Below are 14,957 nucleotides of genomic sequence, written 5' to 3'. Positions count from 1 at the left end.
CATATTTAGTTTGGCCTATAAGGAGTCATTTCACTAGATATAGGTAAGAATTGGCAAATGATACACTTGTGAAAATGTACAAACACACACACACACACACACACACACACACACACACACACACACACATTCACTGAGCATAGATCACCCTGTCATCCGGCTTGTGAATTACTGGCGGACCACAGTGAAAAACACAAAGTAAAGAGGTCCTTCTTCCAGGCGCTGAGAAGGCCAGAAAAATGAAAGGCCTTCAACCATTGTTCTCCACAAAGGTCAAACGCAATTCAATCCCATAATATGGCGGGGGGGAGCCCTACCTCGGCAACCGCCTGCGCTTTAGGGGTGAGCAACAGGAAAGGGCCATTCAGCAGAACAGTTGCACCCTGTGAGCCGAGCACATTCGTCAAGGGCGAGGGTTGAAGTCAGAAAGGGGGAGGAAAAAAAGCTGTTTCTGAGGCTTTTACATGTCGCGGCTGTTTCGCTGCACACTGAAGTGTGTTAAGCGAAACAATAAAGGCCACAACCGATTCTGAGGGAGTGAAAAGATCCTCATCTTCCCCTTCATTTTTTGCTGCCCTTGTGAAATTTCATTAGGTGGATTTAACGACTTGTGAATGTCGGCTTTCTCCGTGACCCTGACACTGGTGTCTGACACATCTCGCTGGCAGGGTGTGATGTATTGTGTTTAGGTGTTCCTGAGGTGCAATTTTTAATGTGACAGCATCTGTTGACCTTAGATCTAAAATGTCACCCCTCTGTCTCACACCGGCATGCATTTTGCTTCTTAATAGAATTTTAAAAGCAGTATATAACATGCAGCATAAAAGACATTTTCTCATTTATCTGTCCAAAGAGTCCGGTGCTGTGGCTCGTTTTCCAACGGTGCCCCCCTTTGTTCTACAAATCAGCACGGCCTTACACACCCAAAATGACAGAATCAACATTATAATGTTAGGCCCTTCACTCTCTGTTGTGACCGTACGTCTGTTTATCCATGGCTGCGATATATTATTGTGGACTCGTCCTCATTAATAGGAGGGGTCGAGAGCTGCACCTGATCAGATCCAGATTAGCAGACACTTTCAAACATAATCCCCTGCATCTGCTTAGAGCCAGATTACCACAAATAGCATAATGATAGGAAATACCCATTATATGATTTAGAATTTTGGCCTGTCGGTGACCGGAATGACAATTATCAGAGGGATGTCAACACAATAATGTTTTGTAAACAGTCTGACATAGGTATACTTGAACAGTTTTAGACGTGCCTTAACCGAAAATGTAATAAAGAAGACTACATTTCAAAAAAGATGCAGAATGTATGGCACATTACCCACTTGTCTAAAAAGCTTATCTAGAGCTGCATTGACCATTTCAGCAGCATTAATAAAGCTGTCACTTACAGTGTACTGGGTAAACATGTTACCCCGGACACACATTTACCTTTGCAGTATATATATATATATATATATATATATATATATATATATATATATATATATATATATATATATATATATATATATATATATATATATATATATATAGTGTTGTTGTCATATATAGTGTTGTCAACATGGGAGTGTATTTGGTGTACAACTGAGTTAAATGCAAAAAGCTATGATTTGTATATGTAAACGACAAGCCAGCAAAACTTCAAAATAACATAAATATGTGGAACTAAAGAGTGAAGATGATGTAAAAAAAATATTTGATGAGACCAAACTGGTTTGCAGATACAGTTTTTAATGTATCACAACAATGAGCAACAAACATACTTGATGAACTATTTCCAGAAGTTGTTCAAATACCATCTACAATAAACGTCATTTCAACTATGACAACAGGTCTGTGACAAAATAAAAAAAAGGTTTCAAAACCATGTTATTACCGTGATACGGTACAGTTGAGACCTCAAACAGTACAGTAACAAAAACTAATGCGACTACTCTCTATATATAAAACATCAATAACATTTTTGGTTTAGTTTATTTAAAGTTTTAGCCATAGGGGCTTCTTCTTATTAAAACCTCAGGGTGCATTTCCTATGTAACCCAGATGTTGAAGAGTACATATTGTGTAGGATATGATTGCGCCATGAAAATCCCTTTGACATCCAGAAGAACAATTCCAATTTCAACCTTTTGAAGGCTGTCCCCATAAACATGACACAATCCATCCATTTTTTTTTTTTTTTTTAAAAAGTTCTTTTTTTTTTCTTTTTGGCTGCTGTGCAGTTGCAATATCTATGTACAGTTATATTGTTGGACCATCCTTTTTGTTGGTTTGTTAGCTTTTACCAGTCCTTGGTGTGGAAAGCGTCCTGTCTGATGCTAACATCTTAGCACATGATGCTAGCTGACAGTTCAGTCTTTTAATGCTGAGCCACAGAGTGGGGGAAAGGCAAAAAGCCAGAGTTGTGAAAGCCTTTGGAATCAGGACAGTCGCTCATGTTTGTACAATGGCAGAATTGCACCTTGGGAGGCCAGGATGTCTCTTATGAAACACAATCGAAAAGTGTCTTCAGGATTAAAGTAAATGTTAAAATACTAAAAATCCAAATAATGACATTTAAAAAGCTCACGCAGAAAATTAAAAACTGACATTTTGCTTTAAAACTTTGAAAAAAAAACACCTTTACAATAATAAAACATAAGAGGAAATGTTACTTGATTTCATTGTTTGAAACAATAACTAAGCATGATTTGATTTAACCTGTCAAACAGTTGCATTACATGCTACTTGCTCATCTCAGAATAGGAAATACCAAAAGCAATACATTTTTGCATTTCTTCATATTAATAAATTTGTACCATGCACAGCCAACTACGAATATGTACAACAGCTTAGCTTTCTTTGTTCACAAGCCTTTTTCTTTCATACAAATAGCCTTCTGTTACTTTGGAATGAATCACATTGGTTTCAATTACCAAACTAGAAAGTGATTCGTAAAAAATTGAACACCCTTTGACAGCTTTCACATTCTTAGTTCCACAGCAAAATAACAAAATAAAAATAAAAAATAGCAAAGCAAAGCAATTAATGGATCAGTATTATGTCTGGTAGAAAGTTGAGAGAATTTATGGCAAGCAAAAAAACATTACACACAGTAGCAGCAAAACTTTGTAAGGTAATACTTTGCAATGATGAAATCACTAAATGTGGAAAAATTAAAATGTTGACTTTAACTGTAGATCATCAGAAGTGCCCAGAGAACTGATGGGAGGACGTGAAACCTATGCACTAAATGGCTGCGTATAGGTGTAACACTGTTTTAAGTCCTACAAGTACATGAAAATGCTTTTAATATACAACAAAAATGCTGTTGTCCCCCTTTTAAAGCAGCATATTTGCAAATGTATAGCAAATGATCATACCTTTTTTAACATTGTGACCAACTTGTACCTTAACAGTTTCAAGTATACAGTACTGCTTTCATGGATGCACCAATTGTTAAATAGGTCTCTAGATTGTTAGGCATCAATCCTGTAACAAATATGGACCAATATGCTGCTGCAATAGACACAAATAATAATTAAAACACAAACATACATACATACAAACAGAAAAAAAATCTATTAAATTAACATATGGCCTAATCAAATAATAAAAAGACAAATAAAAACAAAATAAGTGCACTATAGTCCAGACACAAGCAGGTACCGTAACAGTACAGCAATTCACAAATGAAAAATGTTATATTCACATAATCCGAGAGTCTATCAAAACTAGAGTTATTACCTCTTCAGAAAAAGGGTGTGAGCAGAGGTAAAAGTGAAAGGGTAAGAGTTGGCACAGATTAGTATATACTACAAGAAAAAATGGGGTGGGAAATAGATACAGCTTGTTGTAATACAAACTGGCAAACACAGGGGCATCATACACATTTACTTCACCATTCTAAATTCCCTCAGTGGCAAAACCATACTGTCTTTGTAGGGCAAAACTAAAAGGATATGCACATCGTCCACTGTAACAGTAATATTGTCTCTTGGTACTCTATACACATCAAGGAAATGCGTCCGATAAAGCTTGACATGTTTTGGTTATAAGCCAAGTGTACCCAGGCTTGTTGCTGCTTTAACAAATGAGAAATGTTATGTTCTGACCTGAGAATTTAAAGCTACTGAATTACACCTATCTAAACTAAGAGAGATTCTCTTTGAGGGTTCTGGATCGTCATCCCATACAGTACATGCTAGCATTTGGAAAACAATCCAGCTGAGGTGCAATTTGCTATCGTGAGAGTTTTTGGCTTGAAACAAGCCCCCCAAGGGAGCCTGTGGGATTTTTTCCTACTCCATGTTTTTGTATACAATATAAGCTCAGTCAAGCATCTGCAACAGTTCTGTCCATAACAAAAATCAATCAATATCTTGCCAGCATATCAATATGGGAAAAACAATCCTGAGTCAATCATTTGGTACTGTAATTTTTTGGGTTAAGAGAAACTTTGGAACTGCAGTTTAAAAAGTCTTATTTTTTTCTTTAAGCAAGGGATCCTTTTGTCACTCCTACACACTGAACATATCCATTCTGATACTACTGAAGCTCGCGTCTAGGCCAGAGGCGGACTTAGCCTTGACTTCCAACGCGTTATCTAAGTCATCCAGCTTCTGGCTTAGCTCATTGTCAGACTCATCTGAACAACTCTCGGTGGGTAGTGAGGTTGGAACCCCTGAGGTGCTGCAGGAAGTTGAGGTAACCGTTGAAGGTGAGGAGAGGGGGGGAGGAGGAGAGGCAGACGGGGAGGAGGAAGCAGCTTTCCGGGCTGTGGTGGCCTGGAACAGGACATTTGGCCAGGACTTCATGGACAAGTGAGAGAGATGAGGAAAGGTGTTATTAGAAGAAGCTGCAGACTGCGAGGTAGATGTGGTGTTAGGAGTAGGGGAGCAGACAGAGTGAGGTAATAATCTAGTATGCTCTTTGGCATTTCTCATTGCTTGTTTGATTGTTTTCTCTTTGTGCAAGCTCGACTGAAGGTGTTGGCCAAGTGCTTCATTCCCATTAACAACCACATTGCAGGCAACACAAGTGTAGTTGCTCACTGCCTTTCGAAGCACTGTCTCTTGCGGGTCAGTAAAAGGATGTCCGAAGTAACAGAAGGACTTCTGATGACGCACCACTGAATCTTCATCAGCAAAAATCATCTGGCACTTCCTGCATATAAACTCATGCTTGACGGATGGTACAATAAAAGCGTCAGGAAAATCCATGGTACTTTTGGTATCTGTTTTCGGTTCTTCTTTTGTGCTTTCTGTTGAAGAGCCTTTGTTGGTGTCATCCCTAGCATCTATAGCTTCTTTTGGTTTGAAGGAGTTGGTGGTGGTGCTCTGTATGCTCTGGGGTGTCTTCACAGGGGTTGGTTTCTGCTGCTGCTGCTGCTGTTGTTGTTGTTTCTGCTGTTGCTCAAGTTGTCTCTGCTGCTGCTGTTGTTGCTTCTGCAGTGAATCCTGCAGGGACTGCTGGTACTGCTGCAGGAGAGCGGTCGGGGAGAGACCAGCGGCCATGGCAGCTTGTGGGACTGCTGCTGGGCCATATGGAAACAGGCTCTCCATTCCACACAGTGGTGGAAAGTAACCCCCTGTTTGGACCCCTCTAGGAAGCTGTGGGGAGAAGCAGTTGGGAAATCCAGGCAAAAAGTAGGGCAGGAACTGCCCCCCCAGGAAAGAGCTGGGATCACCTGTGGCAAGAGCATTCTGAAGTGCCTGAAGCTGTGTGGAATCCAGTTGAGCCTCACTTCTTGGTTTCCCTGGAGCTGGACTTGGTTTCTCCCTTTTCTTGGCTGTGCTGGGGGTCTCAGGGCGCGAGCCGCTCTCGTTCTCTCGGTCCTTCACCTTCATCTGAGATGGCCTATCTCCTTGCTTCTTGCTGCTGTCTCTCTCTCTCTCTTTACCTTGCTGCTCTGTATGATTTACTGCTGCCAAAGGTGTGGAGGGAACAGGAGGAGGAGGAGGAGGTGGAGGAGGAGGAGGAGGAGTCTGCAGAAGAGTCTTGGTTGGGGTAGTGCTGAGAGACATGGCAGGAGAGGGGGTGGCTGGTGTAGGGAACCCAAGCATGCCAGCACCGGGAGACGCTAAAGCTGAAATACAGTGGTATATAAATATGGAAATATTCAATATTTAAATATTCAACCCCAAATCAGTATGGATATTAGTTTGTATGACAAGATCAATTTGACACTGGCTGAGTCTTTATCTCTTTTGTTAAGATTTTGTTATGGATCAAAACTGTCACATGCGCTTTATGATAATTTCAATCTGCCAATATATTATAATATAAATATACCAAACCTACAATAAGGGGAAAAACAAACAACACAAACAAAAGCCATGATATAGACACATTTGTTGTAAAAAATCTCTGAATTATCAATTAGCAGTTCATCTCTGATGATGACATTATGCATGCACTAATTCCCACCATTTTTAGTTTTAAAATAGTTTTAAAAAATAAGACTTTTGACAAACACCACTGTGATACAGAATAAACAGTAGTATAGTAGAATAAAATAGTGCATGATAAAGCTCAGTTCATAAAGCTTCTAGTCTATTTAACTTTTTTCTCTGTTTGTCATACTAACTCACCAGGTGTGTTCGGTGGGAAAACAGGAAGTGATGATGGCCCATTGACCCCAGGAAGTAACACTGGCGGAAGGCCAGATAACCCTGGGTAGCCTGAGGGTAGGCTGAGGCCATGAAGTGCATTATTGTTGTCCACTGCAGTCTGTTGCTGCTGGCCAGGCAGGCTGAGTCCCTCACCAGCTTTCTTCATACGGTCCAGCTCTTGCTGGGCCATTAGCTGACGGACAGTGGTTGGTGCTAGGTAGTCCTTTTCTCTGTCTACCTGGTTTCCCAGGGTTTCTTGCACTTTGGTGATGTGCTGTTTGGAGAAGATGTGGTCTCGGACGGACATCCGGGCAGTGTACTTTATGCCGCACAAAGTACACTCAGGCCTGGGCCCATCTGGTGAGCCTTGACTTATCATAAATGGCTTTCCAATGTTAATCTTGAATTTCTTTTCTTTAGCACGGGCATTCTGGAACCACACCTGGACAACACGCTTGGGAAGTCCAATCTCATTGCCCAGCATCTCACACTCTTGCATTGTAGGAGTGCGGTAGTCACTAAAACAGGCTTTGAGGACTTTAAGTTGTAGGTTACTCATCTGAGTCCTGAATCGTTTGTGGCCTGGCCTATCCCCAGAATTGCTGCCTTTCCCGGACTTGAATGGGTTGTTCGTCCCAAAGGGACTGGGGGAACTGGGATCAGCTAGGCTTGATGATTCACTCCTGTCATCCATGTCATCATCTCTGGAGCTAAAGTAAGAGTCACAGTCCCTTCCAGACATACTAAGGGCGGGGCTCACCATGCTGTATTGGTACCTTTCGCTGCCAGCATCAGAATTTGATGCCATGCCACTCTTGTTTTCACTCAGCTTGTCCCCTCCATTGGCTGTGAAGCTCTCAACTTCATTGTTATTTCCCTCATCTCCAGTTGTAGCATCGCTAATGGCTGTATTAATTGATGATGTCTCATCGAAGTCCATCTTACTGAGGTCATAAGATGAAGCTTCTGCTGAATTCATATTGGGCCCTTCAGTTTCATCACAGTTTTCAGCTTTTAAGGATGAAGGGCTTAAGAAGTTTTTTACCTGTGCCTCAGATGGTTTGACTGGAGTTGAGGATGCAGCAGGCAGCTCATACTCATTTGGCTCAGTCTTGGTAGGCAGCTGTGGGTAATCAAAAAAATTATACTTATTTGGGCTTTCACCTCTTTCATTTTCTTGATTCATCATTGGGCTTGGTGGTAAGCTAAAGCCTGCCTGCTTAGCCTCATGCCAGTGTCTAGATCGTATGTGGCTATCTAGGGCAGATTTAGCCTTGAACAGTGCTCTGCAAAAGGGGCATTTCTTGTGGGACTGGGAGTGCCCAATAGCCCTAAACTGCCCTTTTCTCTCTCTTGCACGAGTGTTTTGGAACCAAACTTGCACAACTCGCTTTTTCAAGCCAACCTCTCGTGCAATGTGGTCCAACATCTTCCTTGTTGGGTTAGAGTCAAGTAGGTATTTGTCATAGAGAATCTCCAGTTGTTCTGGTGTGATGGTGGTTCTCAAACGTTTATCTCTGTGTTGCTCCTCACTACTGTTTCCACCATCTTTATCGTTAGCACTTTCGTCTTTGTCATCTAGTTTTCTCTTCATTGCTCCAGAGCCTGCAGCAGAAGCCAAACCAGAGCTACCCTGAGAGGGGATTTGGGAGAGGCCTCCAGATAACAGCTGGCTAGCCATTAGGGGGTTATTGGGGTCAAATATCATATAGGGCATATCAAGGGGTCTTTCAAGGAACTGGGAGTGAAGAAATTGGTTTTGGGCAGCCAAGAAATGCATGTGCTGGTGCTCCTGCCACAGCTCCACAGTAGGGAATGCAATCTTACACTGGTCACACTGGTACTGAAGCATTTGGTGGGGGAGGCTATTGGTGAGTGAGGAAAGGGCAAGGGAGAGTGGACTGGAGGGCACTGCTGCTGCCTGTGGCTGGGAATGGGGTCTTGACATTTGTGGTTGAGGAGCTTTCTGAGGAGGTGGCTGAGGTGTGCAAGCCTTTGATGGTCTGGGTTCTGGTAGTGACTTGATCACTGGTGAGGCAGCACTCTCAGTTTGCTTAGGTTCAGTTTCAGGGGCAAAGTCTGGTTTCGGGGATGTTTTCCCCACGCTGGCACGAGGAGAGGCAATCACAGGGGAGCTTGAGCCAGAACTGGTGGCCGTTCCATGGGGCTGTTTTGATGGCTCTGAAGTTACTTGGGAAAACTTCATTGAACCTTGCTCAATATAATCTGCATCTTCCTCACACATGTTGTCCTCATTACCTTCCTCATCTTCATCCTTATAACACAGCTTTTTCTGGTGAGTGATAAGGTCAAAGATGCGTGGGAACACGATGTTGCACTTTTTGCACTGGTACTGCATGTTGCTGGTTCTGATGTATCGTTCATTGGTCAGCTCTTTCTTCTCATTGTCTTTGGAATCTGCCTGGTTTTCATAACTCTTACGAGCTTTCTGGCGGGCATTCTGGAACCACACCACAATGACTCGGGTTGGCAAGTTGAGCACAGTTGAGAGCTGCTCAATCTCATCATCCTTTGGATAGGCATTAGTGTCAAAGAAATCCTGAAGTATCCTTAACTGGTAATCAGTGAATCTGGTCCTTGAAGACCTCTTGTTCATGGATGACTCAGTTCTGTAGTATTCATGTGCATTGAGCTGGGGCTCCATTCTAATATCTTCCAATGTAGTAATGGGGGGGATATTAAAATTGTAGGGAGAGTCTTTACTCCGCTGCCTCTCTTTGAAGAGAGTGTTACGGAACCAGTGCTTGATGACTTTTTGGGGCAAACCAGACTTCTCTGACATTTCTTGAATTTGCTCTTCATTTGGGGAATTGTTGATGTCAAAGTTGGCACGGAGGATCTTAAGCTGGTCATCTGTGATACGGGTGCGTGGTCGCTTAAACTGGGACTGGCGGAGGAAGTTTGGATCAAGACCTAATTGTTGCTGGCATAGCTGAGTAAGGTCTGTGGGAAGAGAGTCCATGGAGGGCAGCTGGAGGGCCAGCTGAGGTGGCAGGCCTGGGTGTTGGACAGACTGCATCATTAGAGGTGGGAAAAGAGGCAAATCCAAGGGAACAGGGAGTTGCACTTGGGGAGGAGCAGGAGGGGCAGATGGTGGTGGTGGAGGTGGTGGCTGCTGGGGTTGCGGTGGCTGATGAGACTGCTGATGTGAAGTCTGATGGGCGACAGGAACTGGGGAAGGTACTGGGGTTTGGGGCTTAGTCATTGATGTTGAAGGTGGTTGTGGAGCTGTAACTGGAGCTGGAGCAGGAGGTGGCGGTGGAGGAGGGGGAGGTGGTGGCGGTGGTGGTGTCTCAGGTGAAGCAGGGTTTATTGGATATAGTTTATCATAGGCTTCTCTGTACTGCTGGGCAAACTTCTCAAGTTCCAAATACGGGAAAAATTGACTGTGCACATGTTCCTGGTGGCTTTTGAGAATAAGCATATTAGAGAACAGTTTTCCACACATCCCACACTCAAGCTTATCAGTGTTCATTTCTGCTTGTTCAACTCCATCTTTATGTTTCTTTTGGTTCTTTTGTCTGTTTTCATTGTACTGGATGACAAGCTCAAATCCAAAGTTCTCCAGCAGTGCTTTTGCTGCATTGCCCCTTGCTCCTGACACAATACGTGGAGGAGGAATCAATGGCTCTGAGAACTTTGACTTTTTAGGGTCTTTGTTGTCTTTTCCTCCATCACCTAAAGCATCACTTTCCATCTTTGCTCGGTTTTCTTGTTTTTCCAGGTGGTCCTCTGCCTCTCGTGACATCTGAATTTCTGAAACAGACACAGTGCTGCATTCCATTTTGGTTTTGTGGTTCTGCAGTTGCTGGTTTTTCTGTTGCTGAATTTGTGACTGTGCTTGAGAGGCTTGCTGCTGTTGCTGCTGAGCCTGTTGCTGGGCCTGAGCCTGCTGCAGCTGATGCTGCTGTTGCATTTGCTGCTTCAGGTCCTCTAGGAATGATCCAGTAAGGCCTGGCATTCCAAAAGCTGCTGCTGAGTGCAGTGCAAGTTCTGGGCTAAGGTTGAACTCTGCTCCCGGGATGTAAAAGGGGAAGAGGAACTGTGGCTGTTGAAACTGCAGCAGTGCTTCTGGGGTCATTGGGAAATGGGGGAAGAAAGCTGGATTAAGGAATTGAGGCTGGAAGAAGGCAGCCTGTTGCTGGAGTTCATGTTGAAGCTGCAGTTGCAATTGGGCTGAGGACTGCGCTGACTGGTGGCTACTTGCCTGTGCTGAAACATGGTCAGTAGTTGCTGTTTGTTTTGTGTTGTTGCTGCTGTTTGCTTCTTTGGGATCCACAGTGTGTTCTTTGTTAGCAGAGGGTGTTCCACTTCTAGCAGTGTCTGAGTTGTTGTTCCCTTGTGTGCTTGGGGCTGGGCTTTTTGCAGGCACTGGACCACTACTGCCAGTGCTACTGTTACTCATTTCAGTTTTGGCTGTTCTGGCTTTGGTCTGGTGAAGTACTGACCTCATGTGAATTTCAAGTGTTGAGCTTTGGCTGTAGGCAACATTGCAAATATTGCATTTGAATGGTTTGTTGTCAATACTGTTGCTTGTCTCTTGTGGAACTGGGCTTGATGCCTCTTGAAGAACCTTCTTCAGCTTATGCAGGTGGGACACTGAATTATAGTGGACAAGTAGGATGTTCTTCTGGGTGAAGGACTCTTTACATACTGTGCACTTGTAAGGCCGAGATGGGTCCAAAAATTTCTCCATTGTAAAGTTGGGCCCTTTCCTAAATGGTAGGGTTCGTTTTGGTTCTGCTCCCATTTCATCAAGCAGAGAGCTGCTGTCACTTCCTGTAGGACTGGGCTTCTCTTCCTGGTCCATTTCATCATCTTTGTCCAAGTCATGTTCAAAGGCCTGAGCCTCCTCCAAGGCCCTGGCCTCACTCTCAGTGATATCGCCATTCAGTGGAAGATTTCCTATAAGTTGCTGCACCTCAGCTTCACTAAGTTCAGGGTGTCCATTTTCCAGATGCTTCCTGAGAGCCAGGAATGTCCTGAAGCTGCGCTGGCAAAGGCTGCACATTGTGGCTGCTCTGATGGCATGGTACTGGGAATGTATCTGAAGCTTCTGCATTGTCTTGAAGGCCAGGCTGCAGTGGTTGCAACGGTATTTGTAGACATGTCGATCAGATACTGAGAGCTGCTGTTGTTGTTGCTGGAGCCTTTGGAGCTCACTGAGATGGTCCTGCATGGTATCAGGGGACTTGCTATCATGTCCTAAACCACTGGCTCTCTTCCAGGCTGGGGCCTCTGAGGCCTCCTTTGGGGGCTTAAGTTCCTCACCCTGCAGGTCCAATTCATTTTTTTCTTGAGTGTTCAGCTCATCCTTTGAGATGTTTCCTACAAGTAGAAAATACGATTTGAATGGTTATTATTTGTCTGATAAATGACAACTAAATTAACAAACAACTAGAGAATTATACATGTATAGATTCATATATTTAAAAATCATTTTATTACACTAAGACATAAAGTTCAAGGCAACGGAAAATTATCTAAGTAATACATTTTGCTCACCTTGAGACTTTCCTAACCCATCAGTAAGAGAGGTAGAGGAATCCATCAAAGATAGACCTTTGTCTTGTCCAGTTTGGGGATGTATTATATTATTTGGTGTTGCTGTGTCAGGTCCGACAACCTATAAAGACCAAAGACATTTCTTTATTATTGTATCAGTTTAAAATTATGATATAACATGGTAGGTGCCTAAAACATTTAACAAACATTTTTACAAGACAGAAACATCAAAGTAAACAGCTGGTTATATTTTTGTAATCACGATAAACCTTTCAAATGAAAATTACTTTCGAATACTTTTTTCCCCCTTTTAAAATGACTTTGATACACACACACACGCACGCACACACACACACACACACACACCATATTCATAATCAATACTTTTACGTACAGTCATAATCAGCTTTTCCACACAGTCAGGAGCCACACTGTGAAGGTGGGTGAGATGCAGCTGCAGGTGAATCTTGTTGCTCAGGACATCCTGGCATAATGGGCAGCGGATCACTGGCTGCATGGAATGCTGGGACATCACATGGAGCTGCATACGGTTGGCATCTCTACTGCTGTAGTTGCAATATGGACACTGCTGAACCTTAAAAAGAAAAGAAAAAAACAAAAAGATATATTAAGTGTCTGTTTGGGAGAGAAAACAAAAAGACATTTTTTACACAACAGAGCCATTAGCACCGCTATTCACAGTCTGCCTCACCAAAGAAATCTGAAGCCAGTCATTACTTTTTGAAAAAAACAAGGGTTTCATCAAGACATACAAGAACCATGTCCCCTGCACTGTTAGGGTTGAGAATGACTGCATGTCTGAGAAATAAAATTTCCTATTCTTCCCCACACGCACCACATTCACCTCTCCCCACCAACCCCCATGTCCACCTTAACACAGAAAATGTACATCAACTATGTTTCATGTAATTCACTTAAGTCTCTCAACTCATGCAATTTTATTAGCAGAAAACACGATTGGCCAGAATTTCTAATCAGGGTATTACAGATGACAAAGGTGTGTACTCTCCCAAGCTATGCCTTGCCCTCATTACAGGGAGTACTCTGAACATAGCTGCCTCCCCACCACCTGTCTTAATAGAATCCATTTCTGAAATGACTAAGTCCTCCCTCCTTGCAGGGCCAAGAACCAGACGAGCTAATACTTCATAATCTAATTTAAAAACACATATAATTTAAAGAGATGCAAAAAGGGGGAGAGAAGCAGGGTGGGGGCCCGAGGCTAGTGCAGGTATTCCACTTAGGAACACAAAGACTGGCCTACTGTGCTTGATGCTAAAAAGTTCTGTCAGGGAGAGAACGGCAGGCTGAGTTTAACCCTTTGATAGAACGCTGGCGCCAGCAACTGCTAAATGCTTAGCTTAGCATTTCTGTGTCTTACAGTTCATAAGTATCCTCCCATTAACTCATCCCACATTGACAGTGAAGGTTAGATTTCATTAGTGCTTATGAAGGAGAACCTGCCTCATTAGCTATTAGCCTTCTGTGCCTCACATGTATTTTAAATGTGAAAGTCTAGTTAAAGCAGATGCACATAAAGTTCCACAACCTACAGATGCATTTTTCTTTAGAAAAGTGAGAACAGTTAAAGGTCCTTTGTTGCCCTCAGTGCACCTCAGACACTTTCGGGATCAGCTGGAACACATGCTCTTTGAGTTGCTGTTCTTTTAATATTCTGCAAACCTTTACCTGCTCATTGGCAGAGGTCTTCCCCTCAGCAGACTTTGGCCTTTTGGGTGGACTTTCAATTTGTCGATCCGGCAGGAGGGAATGTTTAACCATAGCATTCGGTCCGCTGACCTCTTTGGATATGGCATTCGCTCCTGGCCATGGGGGGAGGGAAGAGAGAGAAGGGGAGAAAGAGATACACTGTTAAGCATTGAAAATTAATGCTTTTCACCAACTAATCGGTTATTATTTACAGCTTGTATGTTGGTTCAAATACACTGTTTTCACTATGAATGTCATGTAAGAACTAAAGGCTCCACATTAACAACTTAAAATATCAACAAAGCTATGACATTACACAATGATTGATGACTTTGATTTATTTTTTAAATTGAGCTTCTTGGAATGAGCTCTGGAGCAGACTCAGATATAAAACATAAGCGCTGAAAGAGACAAACAGGACCCCATGTCACATTGATGTACATAATCCCTTAGATCACACATACATACTGTATGAGAAATGAGAATATTAATCCAGAACATATCAAGTATTTAAAATTGACACAGTTGAGTAAATAAATTGAAATGTCTGACATTTTGTGGCTGTGTTAGATCACATCATGGTTAAATGACCATTGATACACATATTATGGAGGGAATAACATAAACAAGTCTACCAAATTAATATTCATTGGGAAATAGGTGATGATTTGACACCAAGACAACATGGATGGAACGTGGATACAAGCATGGGCTATTATTCACATTCATATAGGGTGACGTGTTTCTGCCCTGAGGACATGTGAAATGGAGAAAACTCAGGCAGGCTCATTATCACAGCACGACATACATTAAATGTTATGGTAATATTATACACTTCATTAGTTCATATACATTTCCCCAGCTGCCTCAACAACTTCTCTGTCTGTACAAGATGCTAAATTTTCAGGGCTTGGTCACGGCTGGTGGTACAGTTGCAGCACTGCTTGTGTGTGTCTATTTGTGTATGTGCATGTAAGCGTGTGTGACGTTAACAGCAGGGCTCAATGTGGAGAGATCAGCCTCTGGTTGTATTTAGTAAATGCTGCAGCCGCTGATAAATCTTTCATTAGCCTCATCCTGAGATACAGG

The 14,957-nt window shown here is 42.7% G+C and overlaps 1 protein-coding gene across 4 annotated transcripts in view; it reads right to left on the bottom strand.

The window, feature by feature from the left end:
- Positions 1-1,729: 1,729 nt before the first annotated feature.
- Positions 1,730-14,957, bottom strand: part of zfhx4 (zinc finger homeobox 4) — a 295,223-nt gene continuing 281,995 nt past the window's right edge. For all 4 annotated transcript variants that reach the window (XM_037078748.1, XM_037078749.1, XM_037078751.1 and 1 more), the window contains 5 exons: positions 13,848-13,981; positions 12,532-12,732; positions 12,138-12,258; positions 6,591-11,960; positions 1,730-6,085 (listed from right to left, as the gene is read on the bottom strand). In XM_037078748.1, coding sequence (XP_036934643.1) covers positions 4,518-6,085; positions 6,591-11,960; positions 12,138-12,258; positions 12,532-12,732; positions 13,848-13,981 — 7,394 coding nt within the window. In that variant the 3' untranslated portion in view covers positions 1,730-4,517. The remainder of the gene's footprint in view (positions 6,086-6,590; positions 11,961-12,137; positions 12,259-12,531; positions 12,733-13,847; positions 13,982-14,957) is intronic.

This window comes from Acanthopagrus latus, chromosome 19, assembly GCF_904848185.1.
Source record: "Acanthopagrus latus isolate v.2019 chromosome 19, fAcaLat1.1, whole genome shotgun sequence".
Classification (NCBI taxonomy): Eukaryota; Metazoa; Chordata; class Actinopteri; order Spariformes; family Sparidae; genus Acanthopagrus; species Acanthopagrus latus.
Note: the sequence above shows the minus strand (reverse complement) of the source record. Positions and strands in the feature narration are given on the sequence as shown.